The 25,121-nt window shown below is 40.5% G+C and overlaps 1 protein-coding gene and 1 non-coding gene across 4 annotated transcripts in view; one reads left to right on the top strand and one right to left on the bottom strand.

Annotated features, from left to right (window-relative positions):
• Positions 1-9,494: 9,494 nt before the first annotated feature.
• LOC141424439 (U6 spliceosomal RNA) lies at positions 9,495-9,598 on the bottom strand. The gene has a single exon (XR_012449368.1). It is a non-coding gene; the product is annotated as a U6 spliceosomal RNA (small nuclear RNA).
• A 5,053-nt stretch (positions 9,599-14,651) lies between these two features.
• Lpcat3 (lysophosphatidylcholine acyltransferase 3) overlaps positions 14,652-25,121 on the top strand; it is a 38,883-nt gene continuing 28,413 nt past the window's right edge. The window contains exons 1-2 of one of the 3 annotated variants that reach the window (XM_074076159.1): positions 14,652-14,903; positions 19,145-19,224. In XM_074076159.1, coding sequence (XP_073932260.1) covers positions 14,753-14,903; positions 19,145-19,224 — 231 coding nt within the window. In that variant the 5' untranslated portion in view covers positions 14,652-14,752. The remainder of the gene's footprint in view (positions 14,904-19,144; positions 19,225-25,121) is intronic. The other 2 variants (XM_020158323.2, XM_074076160.1) reach the window with 2 other exon arrangements.

Raw genomic sequence — 25,121 nt, forward strand, 5'->3', positions numbered from 1 at the left:
TCTGAAATCCCAGCTACTCAAGAAGCTGAGGCAGGAGAATTGCTTGAGCCTAGGAGTTCAGGACCAGTACAAACAACATTGTGAGACCCTCCTTTTCAAAAAAAGCTGCTTGAGTAGCCTAATTTGTATGGACAGATGTCTTGGGAACATGTGTGGGAATAGATATTGAGAGTTTGGATTAATGGCAGAAGGTCCATAAAGTCAGATCAAGCCAAAGTTATTGATTGATATGGGCTCACTAAGCAGAGATTATGCATTTAGTGTAATAGCTCAGGGTGTTAGGAAAGAAACTGATTGTTTGGCTGAAACATGGATCAAAATGTGTCCCGCCATGAGCAAATTAGACATTTTAGACCTGCTTTTGGCTTAATGTATAGGGAGGAAATCAAAGGCTCAAGGATATTGGCATGGCATGATGGAGGGATTATCACTTAAGACTTATTTAAAAAACACTGAAAAGGTCCAGAAGACATATTTATCTTGCTCCCAGAACTTTATTAGGTGGAGTTTGAACAACAAAAAAATCCCGAGACAATTGTCCACCTGGTTCAGGATGATTGGCATAGAGGACCTTTTGTTTGGAGACAGGCCTTCACCGAAATGGAAACAGATACTTGATTTTTAAAGGGGAGCTCACTGGATGAACCTGAGGCCCAATCCAGATTATTTTTTTTTTCATTTTTCTTTTATTATTCATATGTGCATACAAGGCTTGGTTCATTTCTCCCCACTGCCCCCACCCCCTCCCTTACCACCCACTCCGCCCCCTCCCGCTCCCCCCCTCAATACCCAGCAGAAACTATTTTGCCCTTATTTCTAATTTTGTTGTAGAGAGAGTATAAGCAATAATAGGAAGGAACAAGGGTTTTTGCTGGTTGAGATAAGGAGAGCTATACAGGGCATTGACTCACATTGATTTCCTGTGCGTGGGTGTTACCTTCTAGGTTAATTCTTTTTGATCTAACCTTTTCTCTAGTACCTGTTCCCCTTTTCCTATTGGCCTCAGTTGCTTTAAAGTATCTGCTTTAGTTTCTCTGCATTAAGGGCAACAAATGCTAGCTAGTTTTTTAGGTGTCTTACCTATCCTCACCCCTCCCTTGTGTGCTCTCGCTTTTATCATGTGCTCATAGTCCAATCCCTTGTTGTGTTTGCTCTTGATCTAATGTCCACATATGAGGAAGAACATACGATTTTTGGTTTTTTGAGCCAGGCTAACCTCACTCAGAATGATGTTCTCCAATTCCATCCATTTACCAGCGAATGATAACATTTCGTTCTTCTTCATGGCTGCATAAAATTCCATTGTGTATAGATACCACATTTTCTTAATCCATTCGTCAGTGGTGGGGCATCTTGGCTGTTTCCATAACTTGGCTATTGTGAATAGTGCCACAATAAACATGGACGTGCAGGTGCCTCTGGAGTAACAGTCTTTTGGGTATATCCCCAAGAGTGGTATTGCTGGATCAAATGGTAGATCGATGTCCAGCTTTTTAAGTAGCCTCCAAATTTTTTTCCAGAGTGGTTGTACTAGTCTACATTCCCACCAACAGTGTAAGAGGGTTCCTTTTTCCCCGCATCCTCGCCAACACCTGTTGTTGGTGGTGTTGCTGATGATGGCTATTCTAACAGGGGTGAGGTAGAATCTTAGCGTGGTTTTAATTTGCATTTCCTTTATTGCTAGAGATGGTGAGCATTTTTTCATGTGTTTTCTGGCCATTTGAATTTCTTCTTTTGAGAAAGTTCTGTTTAGTTCACGTGCCCATTTCTTTATTGGTTCATTAGTTTTGGGAGAATTTAGTTTTTTAAGTTCCCTGTATATTCTGGTTATCAGTCCTTTGTCTGATGTATAGTTGGCAAATATTTTCTCCCACTCTGTGGGTGTTCTCTCCAGTTTAGAGACCATTTCTTTTGATGAACAGAAGCTTTTTAGTTTTATGAAGTCCCATTTATCTATGCTATCTCTTAGTTGCTGTGCTGCTGGGGTTTCATTGAGAAAGTTCTTACCTATACCTACTAACTCCAGAGTATTTCCTACTCTTTCTTGTATCAACTTAAGAGTTTGGGGTCTGATATTAAGATCCTTGATCCATTTTGAGTTAATCTTGGTATAGGGTGATATACATGGATCTAGTTTCAGTTTTTTGCAGACTGCTAACCAGTTTTCCCAGCAATTTTTGTTGAAGAGGCTGCTATTTCTCCATCATATATTTTTAGCTCCTTTGTCAAAGACAAGTTGCTTATAGTTGTGTGGCTTCATATCTGGATCCTCTATTCTGTTCCACTGGTCTTCATGTCTGTTTTTGTGCCAGTACCATGCTGTTTTTATTGTTACTGCTTTGTAATATAGTTTGAAGTCAGGTATTGTGATACCTCCTGCATTGTTCTTTTGACTGAGTATTGCCTTGGCTATTCGTGGCCTCTTGTGTTTCCATATAAATTTAACAGTAGATTTTTCAATCTTTTTAATGAATGTCATTGGAATTTTGATGGCTATTGCATTAAACATGTAGATTACTTTGGGGAGTATCGACATTTTTACTATGTTGATTCTACCAATCCATGAGCATGGGAGATCTCTCCACTTTCTATAGTCTTCCTCAATCTCTTTCTTCAGAAGTGTATAGTTTTCCTTGTAGAGGTCTTTCACATCTTTTGTTAGGTTTACACCTAGGTATTTGATTTTGTTTGAGGCTATTGTAAATGGAATTGTTTTCATACATTCTTTTTCCGTTTGCTCATTGTTAGTGTATAGAAATGCTAATGATTTTTCTATGTTGATTTTATATCCTGCTACCTTGCTATAGCTATTGATGGTGTCTAGAAGCTTCTGAGTAGAGTTTTTTGGGTCTTTAAGATATAGGATCATGTCGTCTGCAAATAGGGATATTTTGACAGTTTCTTTACCTATTTGTATTCCTTTTATTCCTTCTTCTTGCCTAATTGCTCTGGCTAGGAATTCCAGTACTTTGTTGAATAGGAGTGGAGATAGTGGGCATCCTTGTCTGGTTCCTGATTTTAGAGGGAATGGTTTTAGTTTTTCTCCATTAAATATAATGCTGGCTGTAGGTTTGTCATATATAGCTTTTATAATGTTGAGGAACTTTCCTTCTATTCCTAGTTTTCTTAGAGCTTTTATCATGAAATGATGTTGGATCTTATCAAAGGCTTTTTCTGCATCTATTGAGATGATCAAGTGGTTTTTGTCTTTGCTTCTGTTAATGTGGTTTATTACGTTTATTGATTTTCGTATGTTGAACCATCCCTGCATCACTGGGATGAAGCCTACTTGGTCGTGGTGAATAATCTTTTTGATATGTTGCTGAATTTGGTTTGCCATTATTTTGTTGAGGATTTTTGCATCAATGTTCATTAAGGAGATTGGCCTATAGTTCTCCTTTTTGGAGGTGTCTTTGCCTGGTTTTGGGATAAGTGTAATACTGGCTTCATAAAATGTGTTAGGCAGTTTTCCTTCCCTTTCTATTTCGTGGAACAGTTTAAGGAGGGTTGGTATCAGTTCTTCTTTACAGGTCTGATAGAATTCAGCAGAGAATCCATCAGGTCCTGGACTTTTCTTTTTGGGGAGACTCTTGATTGCTGCTTCAACTTCATTTTGTGTTATAGGTCTATTCAGGTGATTAATTTCCTCTTGGTTCAGTTTTGGATGATCATATGTATCTAGAAATCTGTCCATTTCTTTTAGATTTTCAAATTTATTTGAATATAGGTTCTCAAAGTAGTCTCTGATGATTTCCTGGACTTCCATGGTGTTTGTTGTTATCTCCCCTTTTGCATTCCTAATTCTACTAATTTGGGTTTTTTCTCTCCTCATTTTAGTCAGGTTTGCCAGAGGTCTATCGATCTTGTTTATTTTTTCAAAGAACCAACTTTTTGTTTCATTAATTCTTTGTATGGTTTTTTTGGTTCCAATTTCGTTGATTTCAGCTCTTATTTTTATTATTTCTCTCCTTCTATTTGTTTTGGGATTTGCTTGTTCTTGTTTTTCTAGGAGTTTGAGATGTATCATTAGGTCATTGATTTGGGATCTTTCAATCTTTTTAATATATGCACTCATGGCTATAAACTTTCTTCTCAAGACCGCCTTAGCTGTGTCCCATAGGTTCCGGTAGGTTGTGTTTTCATTTTCATTGACTTCCAGGAACTTTTTAATTTCCTCTTTTATTGCATCGATGATCCATTCTTCATTAAGTAATGAGTTATTTAGTTTCCAGCTGTTTGCATGTTTTTTGTCTTTACTTTTGTTGTTGAGTTCCCAGATTATTTTTTAAATGGTCAGCCAGAAAAAGACAAGTCTTCAGGGACAGGACCAGACCAAAAGTGGAAGTTTCTGCTCTATGTGCAGACAGGCACCCAGGTTTATTTTGGGCTATTCCCAGATCAAGACTTGGTGGAAGGGGGAAGCAGAAAAATGACAGAACTAGTTTCTCAAAAACAGAAGTACAAAGTAATTACAGAGGGAAGAAAACTCAAATAATGGCTCACAAGGGAGTGAGATAAGTCATTTTCCAGAAGACATATTTCACCAATATTGTAAGAAATAAATTTATGAGTGGAACCCCAGCATCCTTGAGGAGCTCTATGATCACTCTTTCCTATAGGCCAGACCTTACACAATGAGTTGCAGTCACCAAATTGAGAAGCCTAAAAGCAATAGGAATAACTGGATCCTGGGTGGCAGGTGTCAAAGGCAAAGCATGTGTGGTTACCACAATAGAAGCAGAGTCAAGGCAGAAGTCAGAATAGTGACTCTCGCAGACCAATGGTATTGGCTAATCAATCATAGTGTTCCTAGCAGTGAAATAGATAGGAAGCTTATTACATTCTTACTTGATTGATACAAGCAGAAAAGGTCTAGGCCAGTCAAATGAACAAAAGTCTAACATAAATTATAAAAACAGAGAGTCATAGCTCATCAATGAATTTCCAGACCTCAGCCAGTTTGTATGTCCAGAACCCCTTAAATGAAGGGGAGAGTGAGTCCCCCTTAAGAAGGACCCCAGTGAACTATCAAAATGTATAAAGTTAATCTTTCTCCCAGCCTTTCCCAGGGTCTGATGGCCTTTTTCCAGAGTAATGGTGCATTGAGGAAAAGGGAATAATTCGACATTTCAGGGACTATTGGCCACTGGCTCCAAACTGGAACTAATTCCAGGAAACCCAAAAGTCACTGTGATCCACAAGTCAGAGTAGGGCTTCTGGAGGTCATGTAATCAGTGGAATTTAAGTTCAGCACCCAAGCCCAACCTGTAGTTATTTCCCCAGTTCAAGAATGTGTAATTGGAATAAATATTTTCAGCAGGTGGCTGAATCCCCACATTGTCCCTAGTCGGTGGAGTAAGGGCTATTATGGTGAGAAAGACCAAATGGAAGCCATTGGAGCTGCCTCTACCTGGGAAAATAGTAAACCAAAAGCAACACCTTATTCCTGAAGGGTTTCAGAAATAGTGCCCCCATCACCACATTCCTACCCAATTTGGCCTGTGCAGAAAACAGATGAACCTTGGAGAATGACATTGGATTATGGTAAGCTTAACCAGGTGATGATTCCAATTGCAGCTGCTACCCCAGATGTGATTTCATTGCTTGACCAAATTAACATATCCACTGGTACTTGATATGTAGTCATTGAAGTAGCAAATGTTTTTTCCCTGATACCTCTTAGTAAAGACCACCAGAAGAAGTTTGATTTCAGCTGACAAGGTCATCAAAATACCTCACTACTTACTTTAGGGGGTATATCAACTCTCTAGCTCTATGCCACAAATTAGTTCTAAGGATCCTGATTTCCTTTCCCTTCCACAGGATATCACACTGTTCTATTACATTAATGACATTATGCTGATCAGACCTCATAAACAAGAAATGGCAACTATTCTAGACTTACTGGTGAAATGTTTGTGTGTCAGAGGGTAGGAAATAAATCTGTCAAAACTTTTTGGACCACTTCAGTGAAATTTCTAAGGGTCCAGTGGTGTGGGTCCTGTTGATACCCCTTCTATAGTAAAGGTTAGCCATTACATCTAACCTCTGCTACAGCTCCAAAAGTGGCACAACACCTAGTGGGGTTCTTTGGATTTGTGAGGCAATATATTCCTCATTTAAGTAGTTCAGTGTGTTACTAAAATCCATTTTCTGAGGAACCCAAAAAGCTACTAGTCTTCCCCCACATCACATTGGGAATGGGACCCATTGCCTTACACATGCTAGGCAAGTATTCTACCACTGGACTACAACCCCAGTGCTTAAGCTACTAGCTTCAAATGGGACACAGGAAAAGAAAAAGCTCTGACTGGTCCAGGCTGCTTTGCAAGCTGCTGTCTCATTTGGGACATACAATCCAATCATGTATGAAGTGTGAGCAGAAACAGGGATAGTGCTTGGAGCCTTTGGCAGACCCTCTAGGTGAATCATAGCACAGAATTTAGGATTTTGGAGTGAGGCCCTGCTATCTTCTATGGATAATTAGTCTCTTTTTTAAGAAATAGCTCTTGACCTGCTACTGGGCTTTAGAAAAAAATGAATACTTAACCATGGGCCACCAAGTCAATATGGACCTGAACTGTCCATCATGAATGTATGTGTTATTTGACTCACCAAGTCACAGAGCAGCACTCCATCATCAAATGAAAGTGATATGTATGCAATTGGGCCCATATGGGCTCTGAAGGCATGAGTAAGTTACATGAAGAAGTGGCTCAAATGCCCGTGGTCCTCACTCTTGCTATACTGCCTTCTCTCTCTTGGCTCGCAAGTATGGTTTTATGTGAACTTGCTATATTGATCAGTTATAAATTTTCCTATAACTGACAGAAGAAAAAACTCAGGCCTGTTTCTGCATGCATGTAGACACCATCTAAGAGTAGACAGCTGCAACACCATAATCTCTTCCTGTGACATCCCTGAAGGACAGTGGCAAATTGAAATACTCCCGGTATACAAAACTTTAAACACCTGGTTCATGCGTAAAAAGTCCATGATATTTGTGTCCCATGTGAATGTTCACAAAAAAGTGGCCTCAGTAGAGGAAGAGCTTAATAATTAAGTCAATAGGATGCCCCAATCTGTAGATAACAGTCAGTCTCTTTCCCCAGCCACCAACCTAAGTGCCCCATGGGCTTATGAACAAAATAACCATGGCGGCAGGGATGCCTGGGCTTGGCAAAATGGACTTTCACTCACCAAGGCTGACCCAGCTATGGCCCCTGCTGAGCACCCAAGCTGCCAGCAGCAGATACCAGTGCTGAATCCTTGGTATGGCACCATTCCTTGGGTAATTAAACAGCTACCTGGTAGCAGGTTGATTACATTGGACTGCTTCCACCAAGGAAAGAGCAATGTCCTTTTTTTAATTTTATCGTTTTTACCTTTTACATTTTATCGTTTTACATTTACTTGAATGTGTATACATTGTTTGGGTCATCTCCCCCCACGAAATGCGATGTCTTGTTCTTATTGGAATAGACACTTAGTCTTCCTTGCACAGAATGTTTCTACCAAAACAAACATCCATGGACTTACAGATTGCTTTATCCATCACTGTGATATTCCAAACAACATTACTTCTCATCAAGGAACACACTTCACTGCAAAAGAAGTGGCAGTGGGCTAGATCTCTGCTCATGGAATTCACTAGTCTTACCATGTTCCCCATCATCCTGAAGCAGCTGACTTGATATTATGGGCGGACTGGTTTGAAGATGCAAATACTAGATGGCAATGCTAGATGGCACTAGCTAGATGGATGGGGCCATGCTCTCCAGGGGACTATGTGTGCTCTGAATAAGCACCCAGTATATGGTTCTATTTCTCCCATAATCAGGAACCTCAGGGAAGAGGGAGGTGGCCCAAATAATGTATACACATGTAATTGTAAAAATGATAAAATAAATTTTTTTAAGAAAGAACCTCAGATTCAGGTTTAAGGGAAGAATGGAAGTGGCACCACAATACACTATTATCTCTAGTGACTCACCAGCAAAATTTTTGCTTCCTTTTCTACTGGTCTTAGTTTTGAAGGAAGGCATATGCCTATCATAAAACACAACAATGATTCCATTGAACTTGAAATGAAGGCTGCTGCTCAATCACTTCAGATTCTTCATGCCTCTGAATCAACAAGCAAAGGGAAAAGCTTTGCTTACTGGTGATTGATCCTGACTACCAAGGGAGCACTGAACTGCTACTCCAAGATGGAGGTAAGGAAGAGTGCATCTGAAATACATAAGATAGCCTAGGATGCTTCTTAGTATTACCATACCTATGATTAAGGTCAATGGAAACCAGCAACCTGAGCCAGGTGAAGATACAAATAACCAGACCCTTCAGGAATCAAGGTTTAGACCACTCCACCAGGTAAAGAACCAAACTGAGTGAGGTACTTGCTGAAGGCAAAGGAAATACAGAACAGGTAGTAGAAGAAGGGAGTTATAAATACCTGATATGACCATATGACCAGTTATTGAAATGAGGATTGTATCATGAGTAGTCCTTATGAATATATGTATAAAATATCTTTGTTTTCTCCCCCTCTTTTCTTTTCAGTCCCAGGGCCTTGAACATGATAGGAAAGTGCTCTACCACTGAGCTATATCCCTAGTTCATTTCTTCCTTCTTTTTCTCCATGTAATATAGGATTTTTGACTCTATATCATGGTATTTAACTAGTTTTAATTTTTCATCATAGTAGTTATAAGATCAAAGACAGAAAGAAGTAAACATCATCCAGAGATTTTATCTTCTCTTCTGGGGGGAAAGGTTAGTGCATTTTCAGTTATATACAGAATATTTGTATCATGTTAGGTAGAATTGTGACCTTGTCCAGCTGGACATGGTGGTGCACACCTGTAATCTCAGCACTCAGGAGGTTGAGGCAGGAGAATTGTGAGTTCAAGGTGAGCTCAAGAAACTAAAACAAACAAAAAAGAATTGTAACCTTGTCATTGTCTTTATTTGGAGAGTACATGTAGTTTAAGGAGATTAATATGTGTGCCAAGCTGAAAAGGGGTGGATTTGTGATGGTTAATTTTACGAGTCAATTTGACTGGGCCATGGGGCGCCCAGATATTTGGTTAAATGTTATTCTGGGTATATGTGAAAGTGTTTCTGGATAAGATTAACATTTAACTTGGTAGACTGAGTGAAACAGATTGCTACACACACACTGCACAATGTGTGAGTGGGCTTCATTCAATCTGTTAAAGGCCTTAATAGAACAAAAAGCTGTGTTCAAGATGGGACATTGGTCCTCTCCTACCCTTGTACTGGAATTTATGCTACTAGCTCTTTTGGTTCTAAGCCCTTCAGACTCAGATTGGAATTACACACACATATATATACATGTATATCCTATTGGTTCTATTTCCCTGGAAAACCCAGACTAATACAGAAGCTTAATCATGTGTGCTCTTTTTTTTTTTAATATGGAATGCTTTTTAATATGGAATTTTTTTAATATGGAATGTTTCCATATTACCCCGCACAGGGAACGCTTCCCTGTGTGTGTCACCCTTGCATAGGGGCCATGCTAACCTTCTCTGTATCGTTCCAATTTCAGTATGTGTGCTGCCAAAGGGAGCATTTAATCATGTTCTTTAAAGATGTAAAACTATTAGAAGAATTAATTACCTGAAAGGATTTTTTTGCTTTTGTTTTTGTTTTGGTGGTACTGAAGTTTGAACTCAGGGCTTCACTCTTGCAAAGCAGGTGCTCTACCACTTCAGCCACAACTCCAGTCCATTTTGCTCTGGTTATTTTGGCGATGGGGTATCGAGAACTATTTGCCCTCGATCCTCCTGATCACAGCCTCTCAAATAGCTAGGATTACAGTATGAGCCACTTGTGCCTGGTATACTTGAAAGCATTTTTTTCAGAACTGTTTTCTTTTGAGACCTAATGTTGCTGTATAACCCAGAATGACTTCAAACTCATGTTCCTCTTGCCTCTGAAGTTCTAGAAATACAAATCGGCACCATAAGGCCTACCTAAAGGCAGATGCTCTATAACCCTCACACCTGAGGACTGAAACTAGGGCTTTGCACATGCTAGGCAAGGGCTCTACACTTCCAGTCCTCAATCAACTTTTTGGGGTTTTTTGGGGGGGGATCTTTTTGTTTTGTTTTTTTGATGGGAATGGGGTTTGAATTCAGGGCTTCATGATTGCAAAGCGGGAGCTCTATTGCTTGAACCACACCTCCAATCCCTCAATCAATGTTCTTTTAAATGTTCTGCTGGCATATGAAAGGACACTTACAATGGTAAAGAGACCAAAGAAGAAAAAGTAAGCAAAATCCAAAGGAAAATGTAGGAAATAAGAGGAATGAATTTTAAAAAGAAAAAGAAAATCCACACCACAGTCCTCAATTATTGTTATCAGAAGGCTAAGACAGCAGATAGTATCCATGAAACAAAAATAAGCTATCCCAGCATATAGACAAGTTTTTGGAAATTAAAAATATGAATCAGAGAAGGGAGAGTGAATATAACTATTAAGGAATAGTTGAGGCCCTTGTGTGAGTTTTATAAATGATGCAAATAAATATTAATTTCTAATGAGAATGAAGAATGGTGGGTACTACTGCAGGGTGCTAGTGGTTCATGCCTGTAATCCTAGCTGAGGAGGCAGAGATCAGGCAGATCATGATTTGAAGCCAGCTCAGGGAAATAATTCAGGAGACCCTATCTCGAAAAAACCCATCACAAAAAAAGAGCAGTGAAATGGCTCAAGTGGTAAGAGCACCTGCCTGGCAAGTATGAGTCTCTCAGTTCAAATCCCAGTAATGTCAAAAAAAAAAAAAAGAAATATTTGAAGATAAATGTGCTTTTATTATAAAACAATAGACCTCATAATCTTTTGTGGATTTTATTTCATTCATTTAGTTTTGTGGTACTGGGGATTGAACTCAGGGCCTCAAGCTTGCTGGGCAAGTGCTCTACCACTTGGGTCAAGTCTCCAGTCCAAGGTCCTAAATTTTAATCTTGTCTTCTCACACTCACAAGCTACTGTAATTGGTGACAGAGGTGCTGCTCTGGCACACCCGGAAGAATGAAGAGAATGTGGTTGACCAAACACACCTGAGGAGAAAAGCAAATAAGCACCTGTTGTGTCAACAGAGCCAGAGAGACAAGAAGGGGGCACATGTCATCTGGTTATATAACACAAAGAGAAACTACTTTATATACTTTCCCATCCTTTTTTATTAACACAAATTAATTGCACTAAAAACTATTTTAGTTTTTAATTTCCCTTCCTTCCTTCCTTCCTTCCTTCCTTCCCTTCTTTCTTTCTTTCTTTCTTTCTTTCTTTCTTTCTTTCTCTCTCTCTCTCTCTTTCCTTTCTTTCTTTCTTTCTTCTTTCTTTCTTTCTCTCTCTCTCTTTCTCTCTTTCTTTCTTTCTTTCTTTCTCTCTCTCTCTCTCTCTCTCTCTCTCTCTCTCTCTCTCTCTCTCTCTCTCTCTCCTCTCTTTCTCTCTTTCTCTTTCTCTCTTTCTCTCTTTCTCTCTTTCTCTCTTTCTTTCTTTCTTTTCCCAGGGCTTCACCCATGCTAGGCAAGCAGTCTACCACTGAGCTACATCTCCAAGCCCTTTCTATATTTTTTAACAGGGTCTTGCTAACTAAATGCTTTAACAAATATATTTTGCTTGACTTAGCAACTCAAAGATTTTAAGAGTCTTAAATAACATTGAGCCAAATACTTTAATTATGCAAAATCTAGTAAAGTTGAAAGTGTGTATACCTTACAATCTGTAACTCCCTTCCTGGTTACAAATCCTAAAGGAGTGTTTCTAAGCTGAGGATAACGAACTACTAATAAATACTGCAATGAAATTAGTGGGCCCTGGCCAGCAATATTGAAAAATGAACTAGAATAGAAATTATCAGAGAACACATACATACATGGCAGTGTGCAATGCATACATGCATGTGAACAGTATATGTATTTGTGTGTATTGCATAAACATGTAATGTGTAGTGAGTAGCAATGTGTTTTTTTACAGCATATCCCAGTTAATTTTTTTAAAATTAAAAATCACAATCCTAGAGAAACCCTAACTTTGCTTAAAGGAGAATGTCCATTACAGTAATGTTTGTAAGAGAAATAAATCAATATGTCAGTTAAGTAAATAAGGAAATAAAGAGAAAACAATACAAGTGTTCCTCAATATTATCATGGAAGATTAATTATGGTAGAAACATACAATGGAATGTTACATCCCAGTTAGGATGAATGTTTACAGCTACATGTTTCTATACTGTTTGATGAATACATCTCAATAAAGATGTCAAACATAAAAACAAATTGCAAAAGCCAGGCATAGTGGTACACATCTATAATCCCTGTTCTCCTGAGGCAGATGCAGGATGATCTTGAGCTCCAGACAACTAGACACTCCCCTGCCTCCCCCGAAAAAAAGCCAAAAGCCAAAAAAATCACCAAATTGCAAATGATAAATTCATTGCAATACCATTAATATAAAGTTTTAAAGCATGCGAATTATACCCCATATTGTTTCTGAAAGTATAAAAACAGGCAATGGATTGATAAATACCAAAGTCATGAGCTGGGGGTGGTGTATGCAGCTCAGTGGCAAATCACCATGTCTACCATGTTCAAAACCCTGGGTTCAATCCACATCACCACAATTTAAAGATAATACAAAAAACAGAAGAAGGAGAAGGAAGAGAGGAAGGAAGGCGGGGGAGGGGGAGAGGAGGAGGAGGAAGCTGGGCACCAGTGGCTCACAACTGTAATACTTGGCAGACTGAGATGTGGAGGACTGAGATTAGAGGCCACCCCAGACAAATAGTTCTTGAGAACCCATCTCCAAAAATAACCAGAGCCAAGTGGACTGGAGGTGTGGCTCAAGAAGTAGAGTGCCTGCTTTGCAAAGAAGAAACCCTGTCCCACAAAAAACCCAGAAAAACACTTGAAAATATATACCAAAATCAGCCAAGTGGTTGACTCAGATTGGATTCATATATATATGATATGTGTGAATATATATCACATATTGGTTCTCAGAAAGGAAGGAGGTAATGCCATCAGGAAGAGATATGTCAGGCTCTTCAACTCTAACCTGGGGAGATAATATTATAAGAGGAGGAGGGGGAATTTGACAGACCTAAGGTTCAAATTCTGTCTCTGCCACTTACTGGGAACAGAACTTTAGCAAGTTCCTAAATTTCTCTGTGTCTGTAAGAGAACACCATAATAATAAAAATCCTGTTGCACAGCCAAATTAAGTGTAATAATATGGATAAATGTGCTTTAAAATTGCAAAGTGAGTCACAATGAATCCCCCCATACAATGAACATATACTAATAAAATTTTTTTTAAAAAGTGCAAAGTAGGGGCTGGGGTGTAGCTCAAGTGGTACAGCACCTCCTAGCAAGCACAAGGCCCTGAGTTCAAACCCCAGTACCGCTAAAAAAAAAAAGTGCTAACTGCTGTGAAAGTATGTAAGTTGTCATTGTACAAGAATGCTTCACAAACTCGTTATTACAAGACACCTTTAGTGTGTTCCTGTTACATATGCTCATATCATAGAACTTTAACCCATTTCTTGAGAGCATGTGCCCTCACTTTCAATTAATTAATGCTACTATTTGTGCATCATTCCACTTCCTGGCTTCTGAGTCATGGTTATATTCCCAAACCCAGCAGTCTCTGGCACATGAGTACTCAACACTTCTCTTTCTTTCTTTCTTTCTTTTTCTTTTTTTTCTTTCTTTCCTTTCTTTCTTTTTTCTTTCTCTTTTTTCTTTCTTTCTTTCTAACGCAATCTGACTGAATAGGGTTACCCCCAGGAAGTGAGAATGGAAAGCAGCGTAAGAAGAAAAGACTCTTAATTTGATTCATGTTTCTATACTGTTCGAATTTGTATCACATAGTGACAAAACTAGTTGAGATGTTAATTAAAATAGCAAGTGTTGAACGGGCATATCTTCATCTCATCGCATTGTGGACTGGGGCTGCACCTCAGTGGTAGAGAGCTTGCTTGGCATGCCGGATGCCCGGGGTTCGCTTCCAGCACAACGGAAAGCTGACAGAGAAGGGATAATAGAATAAAAAGACAGGGCTCCTGGGGCACAGGGTTGTCGCAGACCCCTCGGGAGCGGATGGCGTGCCTAACGGCTCCGGACCCCAAGACCTCGGGAGGCACCGTTAGGAGGCGCTCGCGAAGCTGCGGCAGGCATTCCCGCCTCTCCGTTACATGCCCCAGTAACCCCAGCGCGCCGGTGACCGCGAGTAACCTCGCGGTCGGGTGACGGTCGCCCCCCCCCCCCCGCCCCGACTCTCGCCTGCTCCCGTCTCAGCCAATGGGAAGGCAGCAAGCAAGCCTGCCGGACACTCGGCCCGACTGACTCCTCCCCCGAGCAGTTAGGACAGAGTTGTACAATCACCACGCCGTGCACTTCAGCCTTTTTTAATACCAGCCCCGGGGCCGATTCCCGACCCCGCCCGTCCCGGACCTGCCTGGTTTCCCTTCTAGACAGGAGTCACCTTTGCCTTACAAACGTTCGGACCCGCCCTCCTCCTACCTTGTTGAGCTAGTCCCCGCCCCCTTCCCGGTTTGACCAATAATCATGTGGGCCTGGCGGCGCTGGGCGGGCCCACAGCCAATGCGCACGCCGTGGGCGGGCCCCCAGCCGGAATTAGGGGTGAAGCCACAGCGTTTTGCCCACATTCGGGGCGCGCGGAGCTGGGGGTCCCCGGGGGGCGCCCGCAGTTAAGATGGCGTCCGTAGCAGAGGGGGACGTGGGAGCCGCGATGGAGCAGATGAGGGGGCTGCAGCCGGATTTCGAGGAGCTGAGCCTTAACAAGTTGGCGACGTCCCTGGGCGCGTCGGAACAGGCGCTGCGGCTCATCATCTCCATCTTCCTGGGTAAGGACCCTCCTGCCTCCCTCCTCCCCTTCGCGGAGTCCCGGGGAAATAGAGGAGGAATGGGGACGGAACCTCCCTCTCTGCTCGGAGCAACCCAAGAGGGCTTTGCGGGTTGCGGGTGTGGATCCTAGAACACCAACCAGCTTTTGCCCGGAGCACAGCAGTCCTGTCTGGAGTCTGGGGACGCTGTGCCCTCTGAACCTCTAACATCACCTTTCTCTTCGACCCTTGCTGTGCCCGCTGGCCCCACATTCTGCATCCCGCCTTGTCATTATGCCATGTTCTACGACCTGTGTCCATATGCCGCTCTCTTGAGTTCCACTCTGGCCATGTGTACTGCTATCTGTTATTAACAGCCCCCACACATGCGCGCTTATCGGTAGGCATTGGCCCCCTAACTTGGGTTATTTTAGCCCTATGGGCCTCCTCAGCACCATAGCCATACCATCATATTCTAATTCTATTGTGGGCATTGCCAGGTTATATTACATTTCATCTCTTTTCTGTCCCGTTTCTGGTATTTCCTTCTTAAATCGTGTTGCTTCTCCCCACCCCTAGCCACCCACCTGTCACCCTGGAATACCATTTTTATACTGAACTTGGGAAACAGGACTGACAACCCCCTTAAAAACTCCATGCTGTTCCAAGCGTTTATTACCCACCTGGTTCAAAGGATGTGATGTGTCTGAATTTATGTCATAACAAGCTGTATTATAACCGGTTTATAGGCTTTTTTTTTTTTAACCACCACATCCTTACTCCATGGTTTTTCATACATGGAGGCAGCATGGTACAATGAAAAAGAGTGTAGGCTTTGAAGGCAAAAGAATCAGACTCCACCTAGCTACTACTCACAAAGTAAGACCCTAGGCAAGCCACTTACCTCTCTGGGCCTAATGTTCTTATCTATGAAATGAAGACAACAATGCCTACCACACAGAATTGCTGTCAAGTCCTGTAGGAACTCAAAGGTTGAGATCAGAGATAGATAGGTAGGTAGAGAGATAGATAATTTGAGTGATTGGAAGTTTTTATGAAGGTGTAGTGTAGAACTTTAGCTTGGGAGAGGAGATTAGGGGTGGGGAAAAATCAAGCAAATCTAAAGGGATAAGGAAAAATGACTGGGGCAAGAGCAAAGGATTAGAGACCTGAACTGTAAAAAGTTTGAGATAAGGTTGGGCAGATGTGGAAGGGCTTAAATGCCAAAAAGAAGCTTAGAATTTATCCAGAAGTCAGTAGAGACACTAACATGTAATATCACCAAAGGGTACTAACACAATCTAGATAATGGGAAAGGCATTAATTCATATTTAAACAACCTTGGCTAATGTCATTATTTGCCTATTACATATCTAACCAAGATGATCTTTATTCCAAGTAAATGTTACCTTTCCCTCACTTGTAGAATTTAGAGGTGGAAGGTTGTGCAGTTTGCACAACTTGCTGTCACTCAGACATAACTCAAACTTATCAGTATCTCAAAAAGGGCTGTTTGTACCACATCAGCTTTGAACTTCCTACTCTTTGAACCTTGTTTCTGACCCAGTTATTTTGTTGGAACTGGAATTGGCAGTTAAGAGTGTTTACATTCATTAGGAAGGAAGCCCTCTGTTGATTTCTCAACTATAAATTAAGAATATAACACAAGCAGCAACAAATTATAAGGGCAACCTGTTAAGCGGAGCTAGGGCTGGAATTAGGACCTGGAATTTGTGGTTTGTGTGCTGACATAATCAAATACTGTCTGCAGACTCCTGGGTGGTACTGCTATGTACAGCTGACTAGGGAAGTGTTTTCTCCATACCCTACACCACTTCTGTCATCTACTCTCATTACTACCAGTCATCAAGGTAATAAACACTTGGTGTAACATATCTACCACATTCCTGCGCCCCTTGCCCATTCTACCATTCCCATATCCCCCCTTCCTATCTCACATATACTATTTCCTTGGGTACTTTGTGGTATTTTTATTTTTATTTTGTGTACTGGGGATTGAACTCAGGGCCTCACTTTCTAAATGCACTGTACCACTTGAACCACTCCCCAGTCCATATTTCTCATTTTTAGATCAACTTTGGGCTTATGTTACAGCTTTTTGTTTTTTTTAAACAGTGCTAAGGATTGAACCTGGGGCCTCATGCATGGTAGGCAAATACTCTACCACTAAGCTATATCCCTAGCCCAGTTATGGCTCTTTGATGTGGATGTGTATGGTTGTATTTCTAGGCATAGGTTAAATATATACATGTAAATAAATATAAATTGATAAGCAGGACGTGTGCATGGAAGGAGTACGTTTGGTTGTAAGTACATTTTCCTTACAAAGGGATTACCACTTCTGTGTATTGTAACCTAAAAACCAGGAGTCTTTCAGCAAAGGAGTTTCTGGTTCTAACTAAACCTAGTTCTTTCAGGGAACTGGGATGCTGGAGGAAAACTAGAGCTACCAAGAAGGTCTGTAGTACAAAATTATTTCTGACTCACATACTCATTTGCTTTTAAACACCTTTCAAGGGAAGAGTTAAGAGTATCATTCATATTTCAAGTATAAATAATTTGATCATATTCATCACTATTTTCTTAACACCCTACTTTTTTTTTTTTTTGGTACTAAGGAACTCAGGACCTTGCTCTTGCTAGGCAGGTACTCTACCACTTGAGCTACTCCATCAGCCACATCTTACTTTGTCTACTTAAGTTATATATGATGATCTTGGGGTCATGTGCAAAGCATAAAAGCACTAGCTTTCAAACCTTTTTGAGTAGAACCTATGGTAAGAAATAGATTTTACATAATGACCCAGAATACACAAATGTATGTGTATATATGTATTTGAAACAAAGTTCAGGAAAAAAATATCCACCTTTACATTTTTTTTACTATTATTTATGACCCACTAAATTGATTTCATGACCCATTAATTAGTTACAAAAAGCAGTTTGAAAAGTCCTGACTTTGAGGCTATAATTTGGGGAAGGTGTGCTGGGGAATGAATCCAGTGCCTCATGCATGCTAAGCAACATTCAAACACTGAGCTGCATCCCCTTCCCCTTTCTCATTTTTAATATTCGATACTTCAAGGAAAGAGGAAACTTACGTGGATTGTTATAATAGGGTATTTTGAATAGCCAAAAGACTATTAAAAGGGTGTATGTGTGTATGTGTGTGTGTTACAGGTGATTGTAAGGAGTTTGAAAGGGTGCTAAAGAGCCATGAGCCCTCCTGCTGACAAATGCTAATGGGTAACATGTCTTCAACAACTTGGATCTCATCACTCCTTAACATAATTAATAAGACGAACTGTTTTAAAAAATTCGATAAAATGTAACTGCTATGGATGAAGCAATATTCTTGACCTTGGAAAGGCAGGAGCAGTGGGAGCAGAGTGAGTAATAGAACCATGCACTCACAGGCACACTGTGGTCTGTTAAGGGGTAGGGAGTGAGCATAAGATAAGTATACTAATAACTCCAATAAGAGGCAGAAACCTAAGTGTTGTAAAAGAGTAAAAAACATTATAAAATTTAAAGATGGGACATTTCATAAATAGTGAACTTTGGATGTTGAGTATGGTTTCTGTAGATGGGGATGGAAAGACTTAAGGAAGAGCATGAGCAAAGGCACTGGGGTAGGAATGTCGGATGACACATTCAAAGAACTGTAAGTAGTCCAGTTCAACTGACTAGGACTTAAGTAAAGAAGTGTTGGAAAATAGGACTGGAACTGTTAATTTTTAAGAACCTTGAAAACGAAGCTACAGCATTCGTATTTAAGTAGGTGATAAGGAACCACTGGAGTCTGTTGTTGTTTGATTTTTTTGAATGGGGAATAATGTGACTGGAGCTGTATTTAGGAAGATAATATAACATAGGGAGATTTGAAATCATTGTGGACAAGAGGAAGGAAAACCAATAAGAAGGAATAGCGATCTAGGTAGGAAGTTCTAATGAGAGGAGAAAAAAGGAATCTGTGTAAGATTTTAGCAATACAGAATCATTTGGAAGGTAGATTCTTCTGTAAGCACTTTCATCTATATAGCAGCTCATGCCAGAAACCAGAGAATCAACCTTGTCACCTCCCTGTCACTCTGCCTACATCCCAGTCACCAAGTCCTATCAATATAACCTCCCAGTTGTATCTCAAATTCATCTACTTTTCTCCATCACCAGCCATCTGTCACTAGACACACCTGAGCAGCCTCCTGACTAGTCTCTAATTCTCTTCTTGCCCTCTCCAGTCCACTCCAAAAGCAGCCTGGGCGATCTGATCCTGTGCCTCTCCTGCTCAGAACCCTTCAGGGGCTTCCACACCTGGCTGGTAAGCCCCTGCCTGCTGCCCCAGCCTCATCTCAAGCGAGTCCACAACCATAGCCACATGGCCTTCTCTTAGTTCCTCAGAGAGGGCAGTAAGTTTTCCCACCTCAGAGCCTGTGTACACACTGACCCTGCTACCCAGAAAGTTCTTCCCTCTGTTACTTACCTGACAGACTTCTTTTTACCTTTCAGGTCTTCATTCAAATTGTCACTTCCTCTGAGAGTTCTTTCTTGACTCTCATTTTAAATTATGTCCCTGTTACACTTTCTCCTGCTTACTGAAGTTTTCTTCTAACTATATGTTACAGCTTGTAGTTATGTATTTGTAGATAAGGGCAGAAACCATCCAAGTTTTGTCCACCACAGTGTACCCAGAGTTGAAAGGCTTGGTAAGTGAATATATGAATGAATGACTTGGCAGCTGGTTAACTAGAAGATAAAAGAAGTAGTACCCACCCACCCCAAAAAAGATGGTAGTTGTGGTGGCACAAGCCTGTGATCCCAGCATTTGGGAGGCAGAAGGATCCTGAGATTGTGGCCAGCTTGGGCTATGTAGTGAAATTTTGATTTTAAAAAGCGAGAGCCAGGGATACAGCTCAGTAGTAGAGCACTTGCCTAGCATACACAAGACCCTGAGTTCCACCCCAGCACCACAAAAAAAAAAAAAAAAAGAATGAAAGAAAGACTTCATCCCACCTGGGTAGCCAGGCACAGAGGTCAAGAGGAAGGTCAGATACTCAGTGCCAGGTAATGATCTGGTTTGGGATTTACTTTAGGTTTCAAGGGAGTTCTGGAATCTTGTCTTGAACACAGGAAAGAAGTTGGGCTAAAGATGCAATCTTAGGAGTCAGTATTGGTATCATAACTGAACAAGGAAGGAGTGAAATCTATATAGAGAAGAGAATCTGATTCATGGTATGTTGATGTTACTATCCCTGTGTGCCAGACATTGTCCTAAATGTGCCACAAGCAATCCCCTGAAACCTACCAATTACCTGTTAAATAATTACAGTACTCTTATTATTTCTCTTGTACAGATAGGAAATTAGATCCTACAAAGGTTAAATAACTTGCTGAAGGTCACACTCAGTCCTGCCTGTAGAGTCTTGCTCATGACCTTTTTGGGACTAAGAGGAACATGTCACAGGTGGAAAAGATAAATGTCCTTGATAACCCTTTCTCTTCACTTTCTGGCTAAACCAAGATGTTATCAGATTGTGAGATACCTCTGAGTGTCCAAAGTAGTGCTGACCAAATGGAGCAAAGGCCACCCTGCTGAGTATGAGTGTTCAAGAGTCTTGGCCATGACTGTGGCTTGGCTGTCTGACTGATGAAAAATTGCAGTTGGGGGTAAGGATTCATTTCTCAGAGCTTCAGAATTAGCATCACTAATGTTACTGACCTTTAAAATCAAAGGACTCTCCTTTGGACCAAAGTCACTACTGGCCCTTCAGGAAAAATCCATTTTTCAATACAAAAAGCTTTCTTCAGGTAGCAATGAAATCACAATATAAAGAAACCAAAGCTCACTGGTGGAGTGGCTCAAATGGTAGAGTACCTGCCTAGCAAGCATGAGGCCCTGAGTTCAAGCCCCAGTACTGCCAAAAAAAAGAAACCAAAGCCCAACTAAATGGAAATTAAAACATTAACTAAACAAATGGGACTTCTGATCATAATATAAAGCAAGTTCCAAAAATTCTACTCTAAGACGGGCTTATCCTAAATGACCTTCAAGGACCCTTCCAGTTATAAAAGTCTATTACTTCTGCATTTTTAGACTTCATGCTAATTCAGAATCACAAAGTTCATCACTATCTAAAGCTTCTGGTTTGGGAATTTATTTTTTAAATATATTTTTCAAGTACTATTTTTTTTTTTTTTTTTTTTTGAGACTGGGTCTTACTATGTAGCCCAGGCTGACCTCAAATCTCAAACTCAGACTCCTCTTGCCTGAGCCTCCCAAGTACTGGGATTATGGATGTGCATAATTGCACCTGGCTAAACATTTTTTGAATTCCCTTATAACTTTATTGTCATATAGAACCATTTCTTTGCAGAGGTATGTGTAAATTAGGGCCCTTGAGATTATTTGCACAAAGGAATTTACAAGAAAATTACATATCCACTGGCATTAAACCATGTCTGGGCAGTGGAGACATGAATTCACGAGGCAATTAGTCCAGCAGCCTTATAGAAATGCCATTTGATTTTCAGAGGGACAAGGGGGCATTTCAGCCACGCCTTAAAGGGAATGGTAAGATTCTGGTAGGTCAAAATGAAAGCAGAAGCTTTCCACTTGCAAAAAATAATGAGATGAGCTAGCGCCAGTGGCTCATGCCTGTAATCCTAGCTACTTAGGAGGCTGAGATCAGGAGGATCAAGGTTCAAGACTGGCCTTAAAATTCTCAAGACCCCATCTTCAAAATAGCCAGAGCAAAATGGACTGATGGTGTGGCTCAAGCAGTAGAGCACCTGCTTTGTGAGTACAAAACCCTGAGTTCAAACCCCAGTGCCATCACTTTTCTACAGAAAAAGTATGAAAGCCTAAGTAACAACAAAGGGTCCACATTGGCTAGAACAGGAGATCATCTGTAGAAGAGCAGTAGAGAGAAATCTGATAAACCGTTCACATGGCATGGCAGACTAAAGTAGTGATATGTGATTATCTGTAGAGAACTGTAGGCCTAGGGAGATACAAGTTTAAAATCATCTGTTTACTTGCTGTTTCAGCCATCCACTTCCTCATGTTCCCAAAGGCCAATTTGAGTCTAAGAGTTGAGCAATTAGATAAATAATTTTTAGAATTATATCTAATTCCTAACAAGCAGCAGTATTTGAAACAATGCAAAAATTTATATGAATTTTTAAGATGAGTCACTGAAGAAATTTCATCTTGCTGGAGGACGGCCTAGGTGTGCCCTTTGTGTGATGTGCTCATTCTTCTCTGCTCTGGAAGAGTCTGAGAAACCACTGTTCTTTGGGATGTCGTGAGGACTAAATGAGATAAGCTATGTAAACATTTGACCAAGCCTGGCCCAAGATAGTTTTAAGTAATTGGTTTTTTTTCCCTTCCTTCTCAATAAACATTCATCCTCTCCCTTTGCAGAAAGGCTTAAAGTGTGGTTTTGGAACCAAAACCATCTGCACTTCTTGGGAAATTGTTAGCTATGCGATTCTTGAATGTACCCTGAACCCAATGAGTGGGAAACTGACCATGGAACCCAGCATTCTTTTTCTTAAGACAAGGTCTCTCTACATAGCCCAGAGTGGCCTCAACGTCTCGATCCTCCTGCCTCAGCCTCCTGAGTACAGGGATGACAGGTGTGCTCCACCATGCCCACCTAGTAATCTCCCATACTTGTTAACCCTAGAGTTTGAGGATGAGTGGTTCAGGGTATTTCATCATGTGCCTATTTTATAATACTTGATGTCTCAATAAATAAGACCTTAAACTTTTTGAAATACCAGTATATGCCATGATCTTTGGAAAAACAAAATTCTGATTCATTTTTTTGTTTTTGTTGGTTTTTTTTGGGGGGGGGTGTTGAGACAGTATCTCTTAATGTAGCCCAGGCTGTCCTCAAACTCACAATCCTCCTGCCTTAGCCTCCTGAGTGTTAGGATTATAGGTTTGCAGTAACACACTAAGCTTCCCTCTAATTCTTTATGTCTTAGTGTTCCCCATTGCCTGACATCTCTTGTTATTCTTCAAGTCTTATTATTTGAATCATATTGTTACAATCATGATTGTCATTGTTGTAACTGTCATTACATGCACTATCTGTTTCATACTTCTGATGACAGGGTCAGATACAGGAGAACTTCACTGTAAGGTGGCTGGACTCAAAGCTCCATCTTTACTCTTCTGCATTGCATCAGCCACCTTGAGCAGTATAGTATTCTCCTAATTGATCTCCTTACACTTATTAATATAGTTAATAAATTATGACTTGCAGCTTTAACAAACATTAGTTGTCCCAGTTGCAGCTGCCAGGGAGAGCTGTTCTACTGTCATAGCAAAGACTCCTTTTTCTCAACATAGAGTTTAAGGTAAGGGTGTGGATATGTGTGTTCCTTTTCCCAGCAGTTGCCGACATTAAGGACTGGCCCACAGGGAGTTCTCTTGGTGAAACAATAACAGCTTCCTAGAGAGCGTCAAAGCTTATCTATAATTTGTGTAGACCAAAAGGTGTCATATATATTTCTCCCTGTTTTTAAAACAGGAAGGACGTGTAGAGAGTAAGACCCTAGGAGAAAAAAAGGATCAGCAATTTCTGGGTAAGAATTTCCTTTTGAGCTGGCTCACACCTGTAATCCTAGCTATTCAAGAAGCAGAGATCAGGAGGATCAAGGTTCGAAGCCAGCCCACGCAAATAGTTCACAAGACCCTATCTTGAAAACACCCTTCACAAAAAAGGGCTGGTGGAGTGGCTCAAGGTATAAGCCCAGAGTTTAAACCCCAGTACCGCAAAAAAAAAAAAAAAAATTCCTTTTGGCTTCAAGTGTAGCATTTTTATATTTAAGTTCCTTCCTACTCAAGCAGTAGCTCTGAAGATCAAGAAGATGCAAGAAGCTCTGGACATCCTGAATGAAGGATTCTATATAAGAACTAAAAAGTACAGAGCTAAGCACAATGGTGCACATCTATAATACCAGCACCAGGGAGGTTGAAGCAGGAGGATCCAGAGTTCAACGCCAGCCTGGACTACATTGCAAGACCCTGTCTCAAAAACAAAAAAAGAACTATATATACCATACCATAATTTGTCAGACAGTGGGCAGAAAATTAGGCCAAAAATTATGAGGCCCAGGTTTTATTTTTGGCTCACATAAAGTCTTCAAGTAAACTATTTAAATGTTTCACTCTAACTGAAGGCTAAGTTTAAATTAAGAATAAAAGTTTTTGTCAATTAAAGATGTTTTTCAGTACCAAGTATTCATGTTGCTATGGCATTTTCATAAGAAAACCATACATGGTCATATCAGCTACATAAAATTTAGATATGGTGAGATGGTAATTTGGTAAGCAATAAAAAATTCAATGTAAAAAATAGAGGGTTTGTGTGCATGAATTCTATGCAAATTGTAGGATACCAAGTTCAGGGTTAAAGTTTCGATCTCTGAACTTGTGGCTGTAATGAGAAGTGGTATCCATGTAGAAGTCGCAAATGCCTTACAGCTCTGGAGGTGTCCAGTTTCTGCTGTGGTAGCAATTCTAAACTCAGATCGACTTGGACACCACTCTGGATTACTGTCCATAAATAAAAAACTACTGTTTACAAGCCAGGAAGCAGAAGCCAGCTGGAATTGTGCCCTTTCCAGCTCCTATGGCATATACCTCACACAAAAAGAGGACAAGATTGATGAAAGGTGGAGTAGACATGCTATGAGCCTCACTAAAAAGCCATAAGAGTTGCTAGAAGTCCTCATTCTTTACCTAAAGGATGGTCTGACTCCACTTTTTAATTCTTTATTGATTATTGGCTTTCTGAAAGAATAGGATATAAAGGCAAACATGGGAACTCCTAGATAGCATTTTTTATGTGTGTTAGAGATAGAACCCAGGGCCTCTGTGCTATGGAAGCACTCTGCCCATCTGCATTTATTTATTTATTCATTTATTCATTTATTTAATTTGTTGTATTAGGGTTTGAACTCAGGACCTCATGCTGGTAGGCAGGTGCTCTACCACTTGAGCCACTCTGCCAGCCAGACCTGCATTTATTTTTAAGACATACAACCAACCAACTCCTCAAGTATGGCCAGTGTTACTTTAGGCTCAGTCATACCACAGAAGTACCATAGGCCACTCCTTCTCAACCTTTCTACTCACTACACTAAGAGCTTAACAGACTATCAAAAGCCCCAGGTCATCATGTCATCAGAATGAGGGTTTCTTAA

The sequence above is a fragment of the Castor canadensis genome, chromosome 6 (assembly GCF_047511655.1).
Source record: "Castor canadensis chromosome 6, mCasCan1.hap1v2, whole genome shotgun sequence".
Taxonomy (NCBI): Eukaryota; Metazoa; Chordata; class Mammalia; order Rodentia; family Castoridae; genus Castor; species Castor canadensis.